The sequence below is a fragment of the Hippocampus bargibanti genome, linkage group LG03, assembly GCF_051943395.1.
Source record: "Hippocampus bargibanti isolate YZ-2025 linkage group LG03, ASM5194339v1, whole genome shotgun sequence".
Lineage (NCBI taxonomy): Eukaryota > Metazoa > Chordata > Actinopteri > Syngnathiformes > Syngnathidae > Hippocampus > Hippocampus bargibanti.
In genome coordinates, this window is record NC_142736.1 from 16,356,218 (window position 1) to 16,379,601 (window position 23,384).

Sequence of the window (23,384 nt, forward strand, 5' to 3'; positions counted from 1 at the left end):
AAACGAATGCTTACTTTTCATAATATCGGCGTAAAGGTTTCACTAATTTAGGTTTGTGACCACTTTTCTGCACGTAAAAGTTAATTATTTCTTGAGTGATCATTGTGCGTGTAGCCCCTGTGTGCAAACGTCAAATACTGAATGCATAGCAGCCCCTCAAACGCAGTTTTTGTAGTGTCATCCTATGTCCTAATCTGAGGCGCGCCATTAGGTACCTATTGGCTCGCTAATGGAACCACTCGATAGCTGCAATGGCAGCATTCACCATAAATGGCCGCCATTGCCAGAGATTCGGCAGATCATCCAGTTCTGCACTAGAATATATGACACAAATCAGTGATGGTATTGTAGGCTCGTCTTTGCACAATATATGTACAAAACGCCAATCAATCATTGTTTAATTTTCGATTTTAAAGGAGCGATTGTATCAAAAATGCTTGAGTCACACATTTCAGGACAATTTGCAAAAAACATGACGCAGATAAATGTTGCTGCATTTTGCCCCCAGGCCTAGAGTTCCATCTTAAGGTATAATAGTAACAGAATTGGAAGGTCATTAAACCTTTTCCCACTCATCAAAGGCACACGAGTGTTTAAGCGATCATGAGCATCACTTGACAATTAAGGTACAAATGCATGTTCAATTTAGACTTGTGGGATTATTTTACAGCTGATTGAAGGGTTTTGTATGATTTCATTTGGGTGAGGGAATTCATTTTACTATGATAAAATCCTTATGGCTTATTAGGTTTGGGCACCAATAAGAGAATCTTTGCTGATCCCAGTCATTTTAAAATGTCGATTCATAATACAAATTTTTAGTGTAAAAGAACAATCCACTGATTCACACAGTTCATGGAGAGATGGGTTATGAGCAGAGTATTATTCAAATAAAACCAGTTCGAGGGTTTTACATTGAAAAACATCCTTTTAATAGGTCCGTGCCACACACTAGTGAAAAATAAAGCTCCTACAAAAGAATGATACTTTTATTCCACATTATCTTAAATAAAGTAACTTCAAGTACTTTTTGACTTGGTACAAAAAAATCTAGCTGCCTCCATCAGGCCACAACACACAGCAAGGTTCAACACGGTGGTTACAAATGGCCTTTAGGTCCTCTGGCAGACAATGAGGAAATGCGTCACGGAAGCATTGCTCAATGCTTGTTCCTTGTTCTCTTTCTACGGTGAGGAATGATGTCTGTGTCATTGTCCAACTTTGGAGGCCTTGTTGGATTGAAATCATATTTAAAATAAAAAAAGACATGTCATAAAAACAAAGAACAATTAACATCCCCTACATGCCCCTGTTGGAAGGGTAGGCACTACCAAGATTAAGGATACCACAGTGTTTGCAGAGGATATGTATATACTGTAAAAACAATATTTATCATGTTTTTCATCACGTTCACTAAAATAGAATGCTACAATCATTCTAAGGCATAAACAATATCTTAATATTCTTAAACCATTTGTACACATCGTTTCAAACAAGACAAAATATTGACATTAATAAACAGTATATACAAATGAATCACCAATTCAATTGTCCCTCTCTGCTGTTCCTGTGAATTAATTAATGCAGTTTCAACAAATGAAGACAGTCCTCTGACACCCAAAGCACTGAACAGTGTAAACAACTTTTTTTTTTCTTGGCTTTGTTTGATATTTGGGTGAGGATATGAGAACACAGACACATTCCTTTTTTAATTCAAAAGTGGTTACACCGAGTCTTCCTTTTCATAGAAAATGAAGTGGACCTTTGATTCATAAATAATTATTACAAAATTAAATACATTCACTATAATACGATTAAATAACAAAAACATTTATTTACAGGTAGTATTCTAGCGCAGACACATCAGTGAGGATTCATTCAGTGCAGTGTTCCGACACAGGGACTGGTATTGCACAACAGTACCCCATTTCTCTTGGAGTCTTTGGGGTTTTGGATCCCTGTTCTAAGTAATCCAGCCCAGTTTATGTAATGACTGGGATTTCTAGGTGGCATCGATCGCTCCTGCTGGCAAAGCCACATCGTTCCCCAAGAATGACATTAAAACCTGCTGCCCCGATATGAAAAGTAGAATGTGTTCAATGAGGATGAGGAGAGTGTTGCTGTTGTCTTTCTTTGACTCTTAGTTTGTTTGTTTCAGAAGCTCAGTCCAGCGCTTCTCAAAAAATTTCCTCATGTTATGACCGGCTCGACCGATGTCGGAATTGTCCTCGTTGAACTTTTCGCAGTTGTCAAACACTAAATTGACGTCAATGATGAAAGTCTCCAGGTTTTGATATCTACAAACAAACAATCACAAAACAATATGAAGCAGGGGTAAAATACAGAACAAATTTGAGATTTCAATTTCTATTTAATGCACAACAGCTGATGCTAAAATTTGGAACTATTGGGATTATGGACATTTAGTTAAAGGGCTGAAGTTCTGTTTGTGATGTAATGTAAGGAAAGAGATGCCCCATGCTTTTTTGAATGTTGCTGTGACGATTCCATTTTGTGTTTGGGAGCCTTTTACTGAGCGAGTTACTTGTTCTGTAGCCACAGAGGGACATATGTCTTCTTGTGCCGGTCCGAAGCCCGGATAAATACAGAGGGTTGTGTCAGGAAGGGCATCCGACGTAAAAGCTTGGCCAAAACAAACATGCGGATCAAACCTCTAAAGATGGAGGACACTGATTTGCTGTGGCGACCCCTTGAAGGGAAAAGCCGAAAGGAAAATAAGAAGATAGAAATTTAGACTGGGGCTTGATATACTAAATATAGGAGGTAATACTAAATGTATAGAACATTTTTTTGAAAACTGGTAGAAATGTGATAAATCGTTCCTGAGATTTCCTGAATGAGTTCAACATTTTGAAGTTGGAATGCTTCGAATCCGTCAAAAATATAGGAGGCATATATGTAAACTCTCTTTTAATTACATTACAGCACCTTATTTCTATTGGAGCCTCTGGGGTCAATGGGTCAAAATGTGTGTATTCGTTTGGTGAATGTGCAGAAAAATGAAAATCTGGTAATGTGGCAAATCACTTCTTGCAAAAGGAAACTCCTTTTGAACTTCTTTCATTTGAATTTTTCTCATGGAAAATCCAATTCTGCGCGTTACAATAAAAATGCAAGAAATATTGTCTAGGCAGGAATGTCCTTAATTTTGTAATACAGTACTGTATATATTATTTGCTTGAATCGGCTGAAAAATGTGAAAGGAGTGGAATGACAAAAAAATGGGCAGAATAAAAAAAAACGACTTGTGGTACAAAACGGCTGAGAAATAAGTTAACACATTCATAGGATCACATTGAATAATGCATACACACACAGGAAAACAATTGTGTTAAGCAGCGGTGGAACTCACTGGCTGCTCACGAGCTTCTCACGTATGGTTGAAAAATCCATGGGCTTTTTGATGACCTTTTTATAGCCGGGGACTGACTTAAGGTTAACAGGTGTGAGAAAAGGCCAGGCGTCCTGATGTCTCTCCAGCTCAGCAAGGAGAATCCTGGTCAACACACAATTTGTTACAAGCATTTTATATTTTTATGCTGTCATAGTTTCCATTGACTCTGTGCGCTCAATGCTCACTCCAATTTCATGAACTAAATAAACTCCCACAAATAATAATAATAATAATAATAATAATAATAATAATAATAATAATAATACTATAAACCTTTTGGCTGTATTTATGGAAATTCAAGCAGATATCTGTGACTGTAAAGTGACCTTGAGAGTTTTGAAAGGCGCTTGGAAATGAAATGGATTATTATTATTATTATTATTGATAACCAATCATTTAATCAGTGGCGTACCGCCGAGGCCTGCAAAGCCTTTTCTGCTGGCCGAGAAATATCTGAATCACGGACTGATGTTTTATATGTTGTCCATCAATTCTTATTAAATAATTCCAAATTGTCTTTCAGCTCCCTTTCATTACTTTTCCCCTGCTTCCAGATGTATGTATTTAAGCATTTAACCAATCACATTTCAGCCATCATTTGTTACCAGGGTCAGAAATCTAGTCACTGGCCAATCATAGTTTGCAAAAACTGCTCTGATCACAAGCCCCTCGTGACGAGAGCATACTGGCCAGAGCTAGCACACTGTATCGTAGCGAGCAAATATATTGTGTTGATTTAATAGCAGTTTTGTCAATCCACAATGGCTGGAGGAGGAGAAGAAATTGATTTGGTTGGAGAGTTACTGTCGAAGACATTTTCAAGATTGACTTTTTAAGAAAAAATGGACATCATTAATAAAGGTCGGTCAGTTATTTCCCAGCTAATGGTACCCTCTCGTGGACTTGTAGTAAATCACACCACACTTTTTTTCAGTCTAGATTGATTCATACATAGCACTACTGAAGGCCGAGCGATGAAATTCATGGCCCGCCACTGAATGTAATGTAGGTTTCGACAACATGGTGCCAATGAGCTACAAACGTTCTCTAACACAAGAGTTTGTAACGTTAAAGAAGTGATGTCAGCTAAAAACTGCAGCAAAAGTGATAAACAGAAATAAAATTGACATATCCAAAGACTTTTGTCCATAGTGGAGAAAAATCGCCCAAGAGGTAATTCAAAGAGACATGAATGAAGACTTGAGTAGTAATATTATTATTAATAATAATACATTTCATTTCTAAGCGCCTTTCAAAACTCTCAAGGTCACCTTAGAGTCACAGGATCAGTTTTTCTGTGGGTAAGCAGCGGCAGCCACACGCGCCAGCATTCACTCAAGCCCGGAAGTAACTCAGATAGATAGCAATAATGCCCATACCTGCATAGGCCCAAGTCCCTGTTGTTGTCTCGGGCAGTCTTTGCTCTTTTGACACACACGGGACTTTCCTGATTTGGTCCCGGTGAAGTATTTAAGCCCTCCTCACTTTTCCTATTGCGGCTGTTGTCTTTTGAACTTTTCTTTGGCGTGCTGCTGGCACTGGCTGGGTCATCCTCAGACACTTCCCCATTTCCGGCATGCTTCCCATTCTTTTTGACATCACTGCCTTTCTTCCCTGCTGCAACACTGGATACTACTGGTTTGCACGATGGTTTCTTGCTTTTGGGAGTTGGCCCACTTGCCTGGAATGGTGTGTAAAAAGTAACACATTCGTGAAGATTCACTCCGATTTAATGGACAACCGACGCCTCCGGACAAGTTGTGTACAGTTTGTAAAATTGCTTCAAATGACGTCCACGCAGCGTATTTTACAAAGATTTCCCATATACCCCATATAGCTATATTTTACGTTTTAAGACTCGCGCTGAATATTCAGGAAGTCTTGTTTTTGAGTTAGTGACGAGTCCTGACGTCACATCACGCAAGGATCACCCCTGACCAAGAAAAGACACACAATGCATTTTGCGGTACTTTGTTTGGTCTGAAAACTTCGTGTTGATCCGTGTTGATGGCGAAATTAGAAGGAAAACATAAATAACGCGATGGTGAATCGTTGTGTGTTGCACCAAGACAACGATTTGATATTCGCTGACACAAATTCCCAGTAGAAAAATCAGCCCATTTCCAACGGAATCTGGCGCCATCTTCTGCATTTCCTGGTCTTGAAATGACCCGGAAGAAATTCTTTAATCGATTGCAAACATTTATGCTTTCCTCTTCAGAACTATTTGAATCATGTTCATAACTGGATGAGTAACAAGAAAGCATCTTCTCCGAATCTGAAGCCATTGTTTTGATTCTCCAGCAATGCAAGACGTCTTGGCGTGACATCACGAACTGGGGGCGGGACTTTCTGAAAATGCCCAATTCGCAGCTCAATGTTTTGCAGATTTAGCACACTTTTTAAAGTCATTTTTATTGGTGTTTTGTTTTTGACTAAAAACATCAGCCTCCGGGTTTTGGGTATTTTAGATACTATAAAACGTTTTTCTGATGTCAGTTCGGAAACAAAAAATGGTGTCGGTTGTCCTTTAAACTGGTAGTACATTACAATACAGCTTGACCTTTCTGCAGACTTGGCATAACAATTGGACAACAGCGTGTGACCAGTGAAGCATAACTGTTGGCCAGTTGAAATCTGTGTGCCACAAGCATTGATAAAGAAGAATTATGTGAACTGATTCAATGTGATATGTGTCCAGCTTGAGGTTGGTCACGTCAGCCTGGACTAAGTGCTGAAGTGTCACTTTAGAGTGGAAATTACTGAAAAGTCACAATCGTTCCACCGGTGTTCTAAATTGTGTTACAAGTGAGGACAAAATGCAAGACAGCATAGCGGAGGATTGATGATACCTTAGTTATGCAAGCCGGGCAGTACCAGTCACCCTCTGGGATGCTGGTGATTTTGGGTTTGTGACAGTAAGTGTGGCAGCCTTTGTCACAGCCGTCACACAGGAGCAGGAGATCCTCATTGTCTCCCTTCCTGCACATCTGACAGTACTGAACAACAAGTGTATCCATTTAGAACACGCATTCCATCTCGGTTTGTACTCTTTATTGGCACATTATGATTGTACAGTAATTATTTGTCATGTCCTTGTTGATGATGACACTAAAGATGATTCTGATTCAGTATTCATTCTTTAACTGCTCCTCACCAATGGTAACAAGAAGCAAAGTAAACAACTAAATTTTTCTCTGGTATTTGTATTCCTACTTAGTACCGAATGCAAGTACTTCTCACCACTTTCATGATGGAACGCTCCCAAGCGATGGACTTCTGTAGCTGCTGGTTACACATAGCCAGCTGGGCGGCACTGCGCACTTCAGTCAGGGCCTTCCTCCACACTTTCATACCATGGGCCACTTCCTCTTCACCACTGTTATCAGATAATAAGTATTGCTGATATTAAGTCATGAGAAAAGCCACACAAGACAGCACACATGTACTTTGCATACCAAGTATGAGCATATAACGAGAAGGTTGCAGAATATCAGTTCACGACAGCAGAGCACCAGCTGGACAAGCATTAAGGAGGTGTGCGACATTGGCAAGGTTACACTGACTTTTTCACATCAAGCGACATTCATGCAGAAAAGAGTGAATCGGTAAAACCTGCATAAGTGTATGCGGGGAGAGTAGTAGACCAAAGCCAAAGTACTGATGCAAAACACCATGCAGATGACTGTGGAAAACACACAATGCCTTCACAGGAAATACCACTCCCCCTCGAGAAAAAAAATGCACAAAATTAATGAAGGGGGGAAAAAACTGACAAGCCACCACCAACAATCTGCCGTGAAAGCATCCAAGAAGAATGCGAGGGGCCGTCAAGGACATTGTACGGGATTACCTCTCACACAAAACATTACAATACACGGCATTGAAACACTATTATGCAGACTACTTAAATGAGTATTTCACAATGTTATATAAGTGCAATTGATAATGTGTAATTTAATATTTGAATAGCATGCATGTTACCATTTAGAATGTGTATATACTGTAAAGGCTATTTGTATTTATGTGCATGGTAGAATGTTTCAATTGTGTGTATGACAGCTTTGAGTATTATGTATGAGTGGTTACATATGAGATTCCTGCAGTCGTGTTTGTGAGCGCAACAAAAAATTCTGAGTATGAGAGTTTTCTTTATTGTGTATACAAGCGCTTTAGTGGTGATAGTGATTAAAAAAATATCAGTATTTTAACCCATTCAATGCCATTCTGGAATTTATTCGGGAATTGAACATATGATGCCGATAAAGTGCTGGCCATGGCCTCTGGAAATGTTTTTTTTCCCTTCCGCAAGGGGACAGCATTTCCTTTTTTCCCATGTTAGCACTTTGTTTCAGCTTCAGCTGTTGTTTAAGCGCCATATAAACCAATATGTATGTGTTGCATTATATTTTGGACAGCCACTCACATTTCAAGCTCTTATAACTCCAGACCCATATAATTTCGATATAAACTCTTTTTTCCTGATAAAAGAAGAGTCGACGTTTTTTACGCTTCATTGAATGTTTAAGTAGTCTGAAAACTCAATATTCTGTGGGTCCTGGAATTCGAGTGACAATGACAAAAACCCTGGCACTGGAGTGGACACACTTTTGCACATGACTGGCAGTGTGCTTGAAAAAAAAATGTGCGCGATAGCCTTTGAGCTTTTCAGTGCCTTGCGCGATAGCCTTTGAGCTTTTCAGTGCCTCGAGTGAAGTAAGCGAAATTTCAGCGGGTGTGAGCATTTTTGTTTGGAATGTGCGTGAAAAAAAAGTCTGCAGGTTGCCTATGACTGTTTCATGAGCATATGTGAGTCTTTCTGTAGTGCGTGTTAGGTGTTTGAATTATGCGAGAACAAAAATAAAATGAAACAATGTGTGCAAGTGTATCAGTACTGCTTATGAAAGTATTTCTGTAGCATGTGAAGAGCGAAAAAGTGTCAAAAAATGTCAGTAGCTCATTCACTGCCAGACAATGTGCAAAATGTGTCCACTCCAGTGCCAGGGTTTTTCCCATTTTCACTCAAATTGCAGGACCCACAGAATATTGAGTTTTAAGACTACATAAACATTCAATACAGCATTAGAAACCTTAAACTCTCTTCTTTCATCAGAAATAGTTAATTCCTAATTTATATGGGTCTGGAGTTATCTGAGCTTGAAATGGGGGTGATTGTACAAAATACAATACATGCATATAGATTCATATTGCACTTAACAACAGCTAAAGCTGTAACAAAGCGCTTACATGGACAAAAGGCAAATGCTGCCCCCTCGTGGAAGGGAAAAAATTGCAGGAGGTCTGACCAGCACTTTATCAGCAACCCCCACTAGAAAAACCTAAACCCAAACAAATTCAGCAATGGCGCTCTACGTCACACTTTTCAATTCAATTGGCAGCAATTTAAATGGCAGCGAATGAGTCAATGTCTATGAGCATTTCAGTCGTGGTATGAGAGCATTTCACTTCAGCGCGTGTGAGAGGTGGGAGTGGTGGAACCCCAGACAGCCCCTCATCCAATACCCTAAACCTTGGAGTCGTAAGGGAAAGCACACAGAGACAGAGGAGAGGGTCTGAAGATGAGAGCGGGGGGTGCTTTCGGTTGGAGAGATGACCTACCCTTCCCTGTCAGCACTAGCGGATGGTGCGGGGGCAGGGACAGTGACCGTACCCACATTATCCAGCCTGATCTGAATGGTGGTACCTAAGGGGCTCCTCAGGTACCTTCTCTCGATGTTGCGCTCCAGATTGGCCAGACGGGTCACTGCTATGTCCAGAGGGTTGTCTGGGTGACGTATCACCCCGCCCTTCTCCCCCCTCTCCTCAGAATGATCCTTGTCTCCTCCGTTTGACGATGAGGACATGGGGCCCCATCTGGTGGGGGGCTTGTGCTCATAATAGACCAGATCTTCCCGCTCCGACTGAGGATCAGGATGGGTCCAGCCCTGGAGGAGGAAATCAGGATGGTCGCTACTGAGTCTTAAGGTACCTGGTCCCAGCACAAGTCACACTTTTTTCATAGTTGAGCTGGTGCTACAACGACTTTAATTTTTTTTTAACTCACATAGCAACATGACCTTTCGGTCGCCACATACCTTGACCTGCAGGCTGGCAGCAGTAACTTTCCTTTCCAGTTCCTCCACTTGCTGAAGCACGGCAATGTCCATTTCCATGGCCTGCTCCTCCACACACCAGCCTCGTACTGACTCCACACTGACCTGGCTCTCCTCGAGCTCCCGCAGCTCGATCATGGCCACTAGATGTATGATGTCATGTGAAACGATCGATCAACACCATCGATCTCCATGATATGAACTTCCTATTTATTCTTATGGCACTGTCTTTAAAAAAGCCACATCGTCATTAAGTATTATGAAAAAGCATTCTGCAGTTTTTGTCCCTCTTTCTCTTTCAATTATGATGCTGATTCAGGCATGCACAATTCTTGAACACACAGGGACAGTATGAAAAGCATACGGACATTTTGTACGGGAGACTCAAATTCTCTTGGACTTTCAGTAAATACAGTATCAATTGTCGATATTGACAGAGGATAAAGAAGATATGTCTGTGAGTAGTGTTACTTGATCTGTGTACTGTTGTGTTGTGTGCACCAACAGTTTACGTTCAAATATTCGTTTCACCACAGTCGTCCACACCACATTTGTCTTATAAATCGGTTCTTCTTCAACAAGACGGAACCGACGCCATCACGACGGATCGGCCCGGCGATTCACCGGACTCGAACCCGATGGAGAAATGACGGTCAATAGCCTGCCGTCTGCGCACGTGAGAAAGGTCGCTCGACAAAAAAAGACAAAAGTCGCGCTATAAGACCTGGTACCTGGTTAAAATCCGATCAAACCCATGCCAAAACGCATCGCCAAGGTGATCGAGAACAAGGGAGGACACACTTTTTACTGAAATGTACAAAACCGCCAGGGCGGTGGTTCGGCGGCCAAACTGACGGGCCCGCCGGGCACGTTTCCGGGAGGAGACCGGCTTTGCGGAGAACAATAAAATTCCAATGTACATTTCAGTAAAAAGTGTGTCCTCCCTTGTTCTCGATCACCTTGGCAATGCGTTTTGGCATGGGATAGACCGGATTTTAAGGTACCAGGTCTTATAGCGCGACTTTTGTCTTTTTTTGTCGAGCGACCTCTCTCACACACGCAGATGGCAGGCTATTGACCGTCGTAGTGAACGCATTCACATAGTCGAGCCGATGTGATTGTTTGAATACATAGTGTGAACTTGTCTTTGAAGTACTGTACTAAATTAAAATTGAGCACAGTGTAAAATATTTTTGAGTGTTTAGTTTGACACAAGATAATTTACGCAGTAAAGCCTCCACAACTGCAAAGTGCATTCCCCACCCAAGACAAAATTTAGGTCACTTGTATCTCAACGCCCCACTTATACAACCTTTAATTCTGTGCGGTTTTATTTGTAAGTTTGACAGTTGTCCTTTGTTTAATGTCCTGTTTTGACACACTTACCATCCTTGTGTTTAATGCAGACTTGAGGGATGATCTCAATATATTTTTGCACCTGCCTCTGGAGGCCTTTCTCCCTGATACCTCGACTGTGAAGAGCAACGACAAGTGCGCGCAGTTCCTCTATGTCAGAGATACGCCACCAGCCAGTCAACATGTCTAAAGGATATGAACACAAATTGTGCGTAACAACATGTTCATTATGCATCACATTTTCATTCATCAGAATATACGGACGGTCCAGAAAATGTGGCTCTCATCCCTTGTTTGTGTAACTGCATTTTTTCCATACAGAAACGTCTGGATAATTCTTTGTTTTTTTCCAAGGATTTCTCCAAATGAGAAGCCACACAGTAGCTATGCACTAAAACAATTATCCAAATCAATTCTTTCATTATTGTTCATGAGACAAATCCAATTTACCACATTCAGATGCCTCATCCAAATCAGATCAGGTTGCTGTAATCTGTTGTGCTTTATGTAGGATCTCACATTCGAAAGCCATTTATGATATCATGCGATTATGCAGAGAAGGGGACCTAAGTCGCTGCAAATTGGCTAATAATGTCATTATTTGCACTTACTGGGCTTCTCTCTAGCAAGATGATATGCTGTAGGTAAGACTGCATTAATAGGATGACATGGAACTTTTAATTATGACATGAGATAACCCGTGAGTGGACTTCTCCAGGACAAAATGGCTTGGACCTGTGCCTTGACATGTTCCATTATCCAACATCCAATGTTTTATCCCATCAGAGTTTACAGGTCGGTGGGGCTCTTAATATTTTTCTCAGATAGGGTCAGAATCTTACCTTCTGGGATAGGTCGGGGTATGTGGTGGTCAAGAGATTTTGGAATCTCTGCAGTAGGAGGAGAGGGCATGGATGAACTTTTCTCAATGCGAGGTAGAGGTGATTCACTCTTACTGGACACGCTTGCTGCCGTGTTGCCCTCAACACAATGACCCAACATTGGATTGGGGCTGCTGCACAGAGGCAAGCTGGGACTTATGCCACTCGACCAGCTGCCCAAAGACACTCCTAGTAATGAAATGCCCGACTTTGCCTAGAAAGAAGACAAAAGACAAGACCGTGGATTACAGCCACACAGAAACAAAGTTCCGTCATGCTTCTTTTTTTTATCAGGATTATCCTCAAATATGTTTAAATACTCTCACATTCACACTTGCAAATTATTGATCTATTCACTTGAACACCATGGGAAGTTTCCTACTTAAAAAAACTTACTGTAATTTTGGAACATAATTACTATTTGAGTTTTAAAAGGTGCATTTTACTTAGTTTTACTACGTATTTGGTGCTTTCTACCGTCTTTGACACTGATTTATTGCTTTCTTGTTGTATGTATGAGTGTTGCTCCATGTACAACACTTTTCATGCAGCGATGAAAGTGCTCTATAAATACAATTGAGTTGAGAGTTAAGTTCAAAGTGTTTCCAGAGGTTTTCATTGTGTTCAACTGTTGTTAAAGCGCAACATAAATCAATGTGTGGATTGTATTTTGTACAGCCAACCCCATTTCAAGCTCAGATAACTTCAGACCCATGTAACTTAGGAATTAAACTTTTGATGAAATAAGAGAGTCTAAGGTTTCGAACGCTGTATGAAATGTTATGTAGTCATAATACCCAATATTCTGTGGGTCCTGTAATTTGAGTGAAAATGACAAAAAAAAACATTGGCACTGGAGTGGACACATTTTGGCACATTGTCTGGCAGTGAATGAGTTAATGATTTATTTTCACTTTACAGGTACACTACGTTCCCTTTTATGAGGGTTGTGTCAATTAACACTTATCCCTATAAATACCAGAGGGAATTGTGTAACCCTACCCTTGACGTATATGCGTTTTCATGCAGCGGCCTCACCTGCAGTGCTGAGAGCGGGTAGGTGAGGAGGCCGCCAGGGTGATGCGGGCTGACCGAGGCTGATGCCGCAGAGGGAGTGAGAGGGAGCGCAGGTGACGCTGGAGGAGATCTGGACTTGCTGGGTGTGGAGGACGCCTGAGGAGCGGCATCAAGTGCCCCGGGCGCAGCCGTCGTCAGGGAGGAAAGGTCGCAGGGGTTGCGAGGGAGAAGGCTGAACCAGTGTCCGCTCCTCTCGGTTAGAACCCGAAGCAGCTGGTCACTGGGTTGGAGGGAGAGTTGTTGGGATGGAGTTGGGGAAGAGGCCGGAGGAGTGTTCCCCGGGCTTTCATGCAAGGCTGGCAGGCATCGGGTGGAGAGGGACGTCCAGTTTGGACTTGGGATATTTGAAGTGTCATGACCCACTATCACAGGAGTTTTTGCCGTTGCCAGCTCGGACATGTTGTGAGAAGGGGAATATGTCGTCACGGTCGTTGTGCCTATAAGAGAACACATATGGTTGCCGTCCTCTCCAACGTGAGGGTTCGGCTGGTCCTCCGTCTTCACGGTTTCTCTGGGAGCATCTTGGCAAATTTTAGACACATAACCTTGTTGTTGGTACAAAGTGGTATGAGAGTCATTTTGCTCTTCATGCTCACTCTCTTCTTCCTCGTCCTTCTGTTGTTGCAAGCCTTGTGGGAGGCCAGAATGAGAGGCGGGTTTATCCTTCTCCAGTTCAATCTCCTGAGGTTCATCTTTGACCTTGACTTCTTCTGCTGCTCTTCTCCGCCTCTGTCGCTCCTCCTCTAGTTCCTCCGGCGCTGCGTGCAAATCAAATAAGACAATATCACAAGTCTTGGAATTGAAAATGTCTGGTACATTTTCAATTTCAATTACTCTCGTCTGCTATGGTGGTTGCCAAAACAAACTGTTTTTCCTCTTATTTATAGGATTGCATTTTTTTTCGGGAACTGGAAAAAAACAGGAATATTCAAATTTCTTTGTCTTTATTTGGACATCACTGGCCATTTACTGATTGAAAAAGAAGGATCTTCTTTTTCTTTTGGCTTTTCCCTTCAAGGGGTCGCCACAGCGAATCAGTGGCCTCCATCTTCAGAGGTTTGATAATATATTGACAGGTGGTTGCCATCCATCCATCTTCTGCCGCTTATCCGGGGTAATAAATAAATAAAATAAAAGGAGATCCTAATACATAATTCTCATCTCATCTCATTTTCCGTACCGCTTATTCCTCATTAGGGTCGCGGGGGTTGCTGGAGCCTATCTCAGCCGTCTTCGGGCACGAGGCGGGGGACACCCTGAATTGGTTGCCAGCCAATCGCAGGGCGCACAAAGACATACAACAGTCACTCTCACACTCACACCTAGGGACAATTTGGAGTGGTCAATCTGCCTGCCATGCATGTTTTTGGAGTGTGGGAGGAAACCGGAAGACCCGGAGATAACCCACGCGGGTCCGGGGAGAACATGCAAGCTCCACACAGGGAGGCCGGACCGGGACGCGAACCGGCGACCTCTGCACTGTGCAGCCGGTGTGCTAACCACTCGACTACCGGGCCGCCCCTAATACATAATTGTTTACAGTAATTATGACTTTTGCTCAACCACCAATGACAAAATGTGGGCTAGGTGTAGCTGTTGCTGTGATCCATTGTAAACTCGAAGTGAGCTTTGTGAATGCATTGTGGCATGGTGTAACTAAATATGGTAAAATAATCTCAAGTGAAATACAATCCCTATTGGTTTCCATGTACAGCTTGGTATCTTAGTTATAAATAACTGGTGGGGCATCGGGGAGCAGAAAAAAACATGGGTAATGAGAAAAAATAAAAATGTAATACAGTGAGACCTCAACTTACAAACACCTTATCTTACAAACTTTTCGTCTTAAGAACGTCAGATTTATGAAAATTAAACCTTATAATAAGCACTATTTTCATAATACACACCCACCACGGCTGGCGGAGTGATCTTCGGCGGAAGCACACGACCGAACAGCGCTCCAGCCGGCGCTACTTTCCACACCCCTTATCTTTGAATGCACACGTCGATCGCCTACTTGGAGCTTTTTGCTCATAATCTTACTATGATGGGACCGAAAAAAAAAAAACACCACAGGCTCATGTTCAGCCCAAAATAAAATCACCGTCGCTGAGGAGATAATTGAAAAACACGAACGAGGTGTGCGTTTGTGTGATTTAGTGGCCGAGCACAGCTATGCTAAGTCAACCATTGCTCCCATTCACCGGAACAGAGAAGCCATCAAAGGTGCATCTGTTGCAAAAGGTGTTTCCGTGCTCTTAAAGCGACGGTCTCGGGCAATCGAAGAAGTTGAAAAACTTCTGTTAATTTGGATTCACGAAAAGCAGCTATCCGGCAACAGTGTGAGTAAAGCTATTTTATGCGAGAAAGCACAGCTAATTCACGCCGATATCGCCATGCGCCAACCTGGAAGTTTGGTGCTTATTGAGGATTTTAAAGCCAGTAACAGATGGTTCGAGAACATCTGAGGGCGAGGAGGAGAAGGCAAAGTTGGCAAAGTGGAACGATGTGCAGGCTTTACCGAACAGTTCCATCCAGAAAAGACTGGCTATGACAATCATCAACATGATGAACGATAATGTGATGCCTCAGCTTAGTAAGACCTTACAAGTCAGAAAGCAACAGGTGTCAATTAAGAGGTTTTTAATCAACAAAAATGATGAGTCTCCAAAGAAAAAAGAAGAGAAGCCACACCAGAGGTTAAGTTACCAACAGTCCTTATGGAAGGTGACTGTCCTTCCATAAGCCATCAACGACCATCAAAAAGGTAAATAAAACTTTTACAGCACAGTTTATTTCTTTAATCACAGCCCTCATGTAATGTGCCTCTCTTTGTGACTTTATGATACAATGCAGTGTATTTCTTTCATTACAATACAATAACCCATTTATTATACATAGAATAAGGTATGTTGTGTGTAGTTTTAAGGCTTATTTAGTTAAAAAAATACATTTTATGGAAACCCGGGAACGGATTCTTCCCATTTTAATGGTTTCCTATGAGAATTTCTTTTTTGAGATACACACTTTTCGCCTTACACACTCTGTCTGGGAACCAATTAAGTTCGTAAGTTGAGGTCTCACTGTACAAATCGGAGTAAAACAAGAATGATATTTTACACCACTGACAAAACATAAAAATGCATTCACACATTCTAAGAAAAACACAGCACCTAAACTCATGACAAATGATGTTTGTCGGTGTTGAAAAATGACCATAAAGAAGCAAGAATTGTATTAAAACCTGACAACGGTGCACAAAAAGTACCATCATACCAACATTATCTCTCGGTGTCCTGTAATTACCTTCTCCGCTCTCCATGGCTTCAATGAAGACCCCTCCACAATGGGGAAGTACCCAGTATCGACGGCGGTAACGATCTTGGCCATACATCATAGAGCGCAGTGAGTGGGATATTTCAAACAGCTTTCTCCTCGTCTGGTGATGTTGCTGTAGTCGAACAGAGCATTCAATGTTTTCTTTTGGCATACATTCCTCAATATTTGCTTCGCTTTGTGTAAACAGGAAATTATAAGAGAATGCCAGAGAATGCCAGAGAAGCCACAAAAAAGAACCATTTGCAAAACTTTTTTTAAAAAAAATTTAACAAAGAAGGCAGGAAATAAAAAGCAACAATACCTTAGCTAACTTCTCTATCTGCTTTTCTAGCTCCTCCACGCTAGTGGCTTGGTCAACGTCATCCTAACACAACAGAAAACCATTCAGATTTCTTCCCCGAAGATACTAATGTGCACATATTTTTTTTACCTCATCATATATTTCTACTTTTTTAATCTTCTTCAAGTCATCTTCATCCTCATCTTCATCATCATCAGCCGGATCGTCACTGTCATCATCGTCGTCATCATCATCGTCACTGTCACCACCAAGTTTCCTCTTGCGTTTGACAGCCGAAGATGGCGTACCGAGAGACTGGTTCTCTTCCACCCCGACACTGGCCTCCCTCTTTCCAGTGCGTTTGGCATAAATGGTTCTCAATCTGATTGGAAAATATGGTTTGGGCATTATCATGTCTATAGTTATTAAACATTATATTGTCAAAGCTACCAACATATGCACACTATTATTAACTTACTTCTTAAGCTTGCCCTCCATGATGATTTTGTCTTTCCTCATGTTTGCCATCTGCTCCAGGTTCTTATCAATTTCACTGAAAGAAATGGCGATAATGATATCATAGGTTGATTTTGAATACAACACAGACAATACTCACAAAAAGTTCATTCGGCTTGTTCGATCAAGGAGTGGAAGAGCGAAATACGCAACATCCAGTAGCCCAAAATGTTCCTTCTTCCACCTTTCAGTTATTCTCCCTATCTCTGTTGCAACAAATGGCCACATATTTTATAGTGTTCTAAGTGGTTTACGAGAGAGACATCACTGGAAATGTTTATTTGCCTCTCAGCTTCTTATTGGAGAATAACAAGTTGTGCAAAAACAACTGAAACATTAGTCGAGTTTACAAAGAACCTTACTAAATTAAACCTGAATAAACCAAACAGAAAGAAAATACTCCACCTGAACACCTGAAATGGAATTAAGGGACTAAATCCGAATTGACTTCCATTAGTTATCAAAGGTGGTGGGCTATATAAACTAACATGTATTGTATTGTATTGTATTGTATTGTATTGTATTGTCAAAGCAAAAAATGTAGTTGACACAGGAAGGTTGCTTACAGTCTGTGCATCCCCTTCCCAGACGTAAATGCATAGTTACCGTTTACGCACTTGAAAATGTCCGACCAGAGGTTGCTTTTAACTGCTGGTAACTTGTTTTTGTCAAGCTCAAGTGTTAAACCAATAACAACGACTGGGCTAAAATATACGAGTGAATTCATTCTTGATGATATGATGCTTACATCAATATGTCCATGTTACACTTAATGTCACAGCGCATGTAATCAAAAGAGGTTACATGTTAACAGAGATTTCCAATTGGAGTAATTTTAGTGGCAATGAAACAAAGCTACAGAACAGTTGAGTGGGGTGAAATTACATTCTTCAGTAAAAGTTATAGTGCATTTTATGTTGCTCTCTTATTTCACCTTATGGTGCAACAAATACCTGATAACGACTTTGCTGCAAGCCAGCTCGTTTGCTAAGAATCCCAGGATGGAGGCTTTCTGGGAAGGGGTGTGGGCCTGGAAAGCCTTGGTCTTCAGACTGAGAGCCAGAGGGGCGAGATCGGTGTTGGCACAATGGGCCCCCATGTACATCTGCAGCACCTCTGACACATTATCCCTGTTTATGCCAACGTTGGTCAAATGGTCCCCCAGCATGGTCTTTGTCTAGCAGAGAAGTAGAAAATCTTATTATGATATATATGTATGTTTCATTCAGACTCAGAGTGTCAACATTTTGGGGATACGTCTGTGTAAGCTCTCAGTCGTACAGGAGTGGTCCATCGATGAAAAGGTTTCTTCAGCCGTCATCTGTACTTCTTTGAAGGTGTCGGACGTTTCGCTTCTTATCCAAGATGCTTCTTCAGCGAACTGAAGTCTTACTGGTAGTTTCGGGCCTAAATATATCCCTACTGTCCAGACGTAGCGGTGCCGAACTCTGCTATGATACAATTACAATTTTCTTTCTAACTATGTATTGAATAAACTACATTACTTTCGTTTTCATTTGGCAGCCTATCTTTTGGATGCACTAATTTTTGCCTTAAAGTGTTTATTGGTTTCAAATAAGTCGAAATTTTGTGTTGACAAAGGACTCTTTGTAGTTCTTCAGAAACTCCTGCAATGTAAGGTACTGCTACTCCTGTCCTTTTTGTATCTTTGGTTTCATTCCCCATTCTTTCCTTTTGTCAAAATTGTAAAGAGCAATACATTGGGGAGACTAAACAAATTCTCAAAAAAAAGACGATCAACATCGCAGGGATAATACTAGTGGGCCTCAGTCGGCAGTACATATGCACCTAAAAGCTAGCAACCACACATTTGATAACAATGAGGTTAAAATATTTGCAAAAGAACATAGATGGTCTGAAAGGGGAGTAAAAAAAGCTATTTTCATAAAACCGCTAAATCCTTCACTAAACCGGTGTGAGGTTCAATTTGGATCGTTCGTACAACAGTGTGCTTCGGCAACATAGGATTAGTTATGCTGATGAGGTGATACCAGGGCAAATAGAGTAATCAGGCCAGTCGTCAGTCAGGACAATAGAAGCAATCAGTGGAGCCGCAGGGAGTAGTCCTCTGCCCCCCCCAACCTGAGAGCAGGGACCTATCATAGCAGAGTTCGGCTCCACCACGTTTGAACAGTAGGGATATATATATATATATATATATATATATATATATATATATATATATATATATATATATATATATATATATATATATATATATATATAGGGCCGAAACTACCAGTAAGACTTTAGTTCGATGAAGAAGCATCTTGGATAAGAAGCGAAACGTCCGACACCTTCAAAGAAGTACAGATGACGGCTGACGAACCCTTTTCATCATCATTCTGGGGATTTTCAAAAGTTGATTACGTTTCATGGAAACTAATGAAAAAAGGGCTGGAGTTTAAAATTCAAGGACGTCTCCTAAGAGGAGATTCAAACACAATGATGGAAAGCATTAAAATGACATTTTATACAAGTACAGTAACACAAGTAATACAAGCACAGTAACCTTAAAAAACAATAATGAATAAAAAGTCACAAAAATGTGGGAAAGGAAAAGTATTCATTTCTACAAATCTTGCTTTTAACATTTATAACGATACCTTTCCCTTAGTTAACCTCAATTCCCACTTTGCTCGGCTACTTCCCGTAATTCCTATGAAAAAAAATACTGCATCTTTGAGACGTTTATTGGCTATTTCATTGGGCCTATTTAAACATTTTAACAAGATGCACCTAAGCAATGTACCATGAACATTTATAACTATGTAGTTTTTTTTGTTTTGTTTTTTTGGACACATACACACACAGACACACGCACGCACGCACGCACGCACGCACGCACGCACGCACGCACGCACACACACACACACACACACACACACACACACACACACACACACACACACACACACACACACACACACACACACACACACACGCACGCCACCAAAGAACTGAAGTGAACTCGAATGAAGTACATTACCTTTTGTCCAGGGGGCAAACCAGGATCACACACTGCCAGAGAGAGCAGTTTGACCACGAGATCTTGGACTTGACCCATGCTATCGCCCACATTGAGCAAGCCTTCTTGTAGCATACCCAGTGTTGGGACATCAGCATTCAAGTCTAAGCCTAAAACCTTTCCAAATCCTCGTAAGAACTGCATCAGCATCAAACAGTCAGACACTGCCCGGCCAGGAAGGATCAGCCCGGGAATTCTGGAGAACTCAGGTAGAGCCTGAAGAAGACGCGAAGAAGAAGATGTGGGTAGAATGCTTGCTAGTTCAAATACAGGGTTACCTTCAAAATGTGTCCAATGTGTCTGGTTCTTATTATGTATGTCTGTGTAAGCTCTCAGTCGTACAGGAGTGGTCCATCGATGAGAAGGTTTCTTCAGCCGTCATCTGTACAAAAGTGAAGGTTTCGGACGTTTCGCCTCCTATCCAAGAGGCTTCGTCCGAAACCTTCACTTCTTATTATGTAGTATTAACAAAGTTAATTGAAGTTGAAGTTCAAAAAGTACAGGTGACGGCCGAAGAAACCTTCTCATGGATGGACCACTCCTGTACGACGGAGAGCTTACACAGACTTATTATGTAGTACTATCAATAGCCACTTGAGGGCATAGATATTTTATCACTACTACGGCGCTTATTTGGTGTCATCAAGACCCACCCCCCCCCCTCCCGCGTAAGCTCCAATACTGATTGGGTCATAGCAGATTTAACACACTTTAACTTCCTTTTCCATGCACACGTACTGGAAGAATAAAGAATTTTCATAATAACGATCTGAATCAACTTTCTATAAGGTATCAGCAGCCTGTCTAACATTAATAAATGAATGATAATGATTCCTTTCATCACTTTGCTGCTGTGAAATGGAAATTTCTCCACTGTGAGACTAATAAAGGCATATCCATCCATCCATCCATAACTTTTTTATCAACACTCATTTTTGACAAAAGACATCCACTTCAAAAGAATGTGAAGTCCCATATTACAAAAACAGCTACATATGCATTTTTTAAGTTTCAACCATGTGGTGTATTTTTGTCTTTTCAGGAAAATCTGAAAAAAAATGAGGAAAGTGGGTATTTATATTGTTGTCAAGTGGCAAAACTAGTCAAATTGACCTAAGTCTGTGTGTGAAGGTTAAATGACATTCAGACAGACACCTAACACTTTACAGCATAGTTACATGTATCAAAATAAATATATCACACAAGATTTCAAACTACCTTCTGATCCGACAGGCACATGTCTTCATTTGGCTTCTTTAGCTCCCTGGCTCTCTCCAACTCCAGCCTGCGTTGCTCCAGCTTGCGCTCTTTGTTGAGACGCTTCTCATCTCTTTTTTCCTGTCGCAAGCGCTCGCGCTCCTGTGAAGTCCGGAGTTTACAGGCACATTAGGAGAAAAGGTATTGGTCCAGCATTGTCCTATATTTGTGTATGTGTGTGAGATTACAGCTTTCTGCATTCAAAGGAAAATTGCTTCATGCTTAATCTTTGAATGTAAAGAATGAACAATATCATTGGAGACAGTGGGCAGCTGACTAAAGAATAATGACTTTCGGTGTTGTGGCATGGCATTGTAGTGTCCAAATTATTGCCTCGGGCCATTTGTAGTCCACCTTCCTTTTTTAGTGCCCCCAGTTAAATCATATGGAGCAGTGTAAAAAGTGTGAGTATCAAAAAGGATGGGTGGTGTGACACCCCCGAGCACTATCATAACCAGTTACCACTAATAAAATGGTTTGATACAGAGAGCAAACGATGTAAAATAACTATTTACAAACGGAAGCGAAAAGATTAAAAAAGTCAGATAATTCTAAATAAAATGAAGTGAAACTAAGTCCGTTTCATGACGTTTTATTAAAATTGATCACTGTTTTGCTTCGGTGGTAAAGAAATAATACAGTCACGATTGAACATGATTTTGAGGCCGTGTGTTGATACTGGGGTCCATATCAACTACAAAAATAAAAAATGGTATTTAAGTCATTTTTCCCCCTGAAAAGTAGTTATTTTGGGAATATGATGATTTTTCCAGACAGCATCACTTATAAAGAACACCCATTTTTCAGATTCTTTTAGCTTGGAAAAAGTTTGGACACCCCTAATGTAATCAAATTGTGTGAGAGAGTGTGTGTGTGTGTGTGTGTGTGTGTGTGTGTGTGTGTGTGTGTGTGTGTGTGTGTGTGTGTGTGTGTGTGTGTGTGTGTGTGTGTGTGTGTGTGTGTGTGTGTGTGTGTGTGTGTTGGCCTATTGATATTTGACTACCTCTGCTTTCTTGCGAGCCTCAACAGCCTTCATCAGCATTGCATGCTGCCTCCTCCTTTCTCTCTCCTACAGTGGCAAAAAAGAGAGGCACGTTAGAGTCACAGGGAACACTGCAAATAGCTCAGTCAAGTCTGTACAATTTTAGTGTGTATTAATACAATAACAATGCACTAAATTCATTAGAGGCACCATACTTGGAACAAACACAAAACGATGCTTCACATGTACACGGTCACATGTATGGTGGAAGCATTACGTGAAGAATACAGTAGTACGATGACAACCAAAAAAGCAACACATAGATGCGATGCGTAGTAGATGTGATGACAGGCTCAAAAAAGACAAGCAGCTGGAATCAGTGACGGAGCATCTAAGCTAAAGCGGATAGAATACAAGCCACAAAATGTTGGTTGCCAGAAGATAATATATTGTATTAGTCATTGGTGACATTTATTTGACGCTTGACTAATAATATTTAGTGGAGGGGACGACAAAAAGGAATGATGAGCTTACAAACAGAGCAGTTACACTTGAGTGGATTTGGCAGTTTTAGTATTAGCACACGATGAGACTGCGGTGGATGAGATATCTATTTTGTTCTTTGGTGTATGATTCAAAGTCTTCTGCAAAAGGCCACTAGAATCATCTGTGAATGGCTATCATTTTATTTGATCTCTTCAGGTTTTCCCCTCGACAGTATCAGATTCTAATCCCCACTGTGATCCACCAAAGCACACAATTACCAGTAGTTTTGCCTGCCAAGAACATTACCGGCACAGTGAGTGAAATGGCTGTGAGGAGCATTTTTACATTGGAAGGGAAAAAAAAATCAAAACAGGATGGGAACCTGGTAGAGCTAGTCGTGGTTTGATTTATTTTCATTCATTTTACAAGACGCTTTATCCTCACACGGGTCACAGCGGGTACTGGAGCCTATTCCAGCTGTCTACGGTCAGTAGATAGGGGAAACACCCTAAACTGGTTGCCAGCCAATTGCAGGGCACAAAGAGACAAATATCAATGCTCACACTCACACAGGGAGGACGGAGCAGGGTTTGATCTCTCAACCTCTGCACAGTGAGGTCAATAACTACTGGA

The 23,384-nt window shown here is 41.2% G+C and overlaps 1 protein-coding gene across 8 annotated transcripts in view; it reads right to left on the bottom strand.

Annotated features, from left to right (window-relative positions):
• Positions 1-971: 971 nt before the first annotated feature.
• baz2ba (bromodomain adjacent to zinc finger domain, 2Ba) overlaps positions 972-23,384 on the bottom strand; it is a 112,347-nt gene continuing 89,934 nt past the window's right edge. For 7 of the 8 annotated variants that reach the window (XM_088992254.1, XM_088992253.1, XM_088992251.1 and 4 more), the window contains 18 exons: positions 22,287-22,352; positions 21,245-21,385; positions 19,988-20,242; positions 17,931-18,154; positions 16,940-17,014; positions 16,612-16,843; positions 16,483-16,545; positions 16,149-16,293; positions 12,804-13,600; positions 11,727-11,979; positions 10,915-11,070; positions 9,511-9,671; positions 9,035-9,360; positions 6,659-6,794; positions 6,268-6,414; positions 4,795-5,096; positions 3,374-3,517; positions 972-2,297 (listed from right to left, as the gene is read on the bottom strand). In XM_088992254.1, coding sequence (XP_088848380.1) covers positions 2,141-2,297; positions 3,374-3,517; positions 4,795-5,096; positions 6,268-6,414; positions 6,659-6,794; positions 9,035-9,360; positions 9,511-9,671; positions 10,915-11,070; positions 11,727-11,979; positions 12,804-13,600; positions 16,149-16,293; positions 16,483-16,545; positions 16,612-16,843; positions 16,940-17,014; positions 17,931-18,154; positions 19,988-20,242; positions 21,245-21,385; positions 22,287-22,352 — 3,780 coding nt within the window. In that variant the 3' untranslated portion in view covers positions 972-2,140. The remainder of the gene's footprint in view (positions 2,298-3,373; positions 3,518-4,794; positions 5,097-6,267; positions 6,415-6,658; positions 6,795-9,034; positions 9,361-9,510; positions 9,672-10,914; positions 11,071-11,726; positions 11,980-12,803; positions 13,601-16,148; positions 16,294-16,482; positions 16,546-16,611; positions 16,844-16,939; positions 17,015-17,930; positions 18,155-19,987; positions 20,243-21,244; positions 21,386-22,286; positions 22,353-23,384) is intronic. The other variant, XM_088992252.1, reaches the window with a different exon arrangement.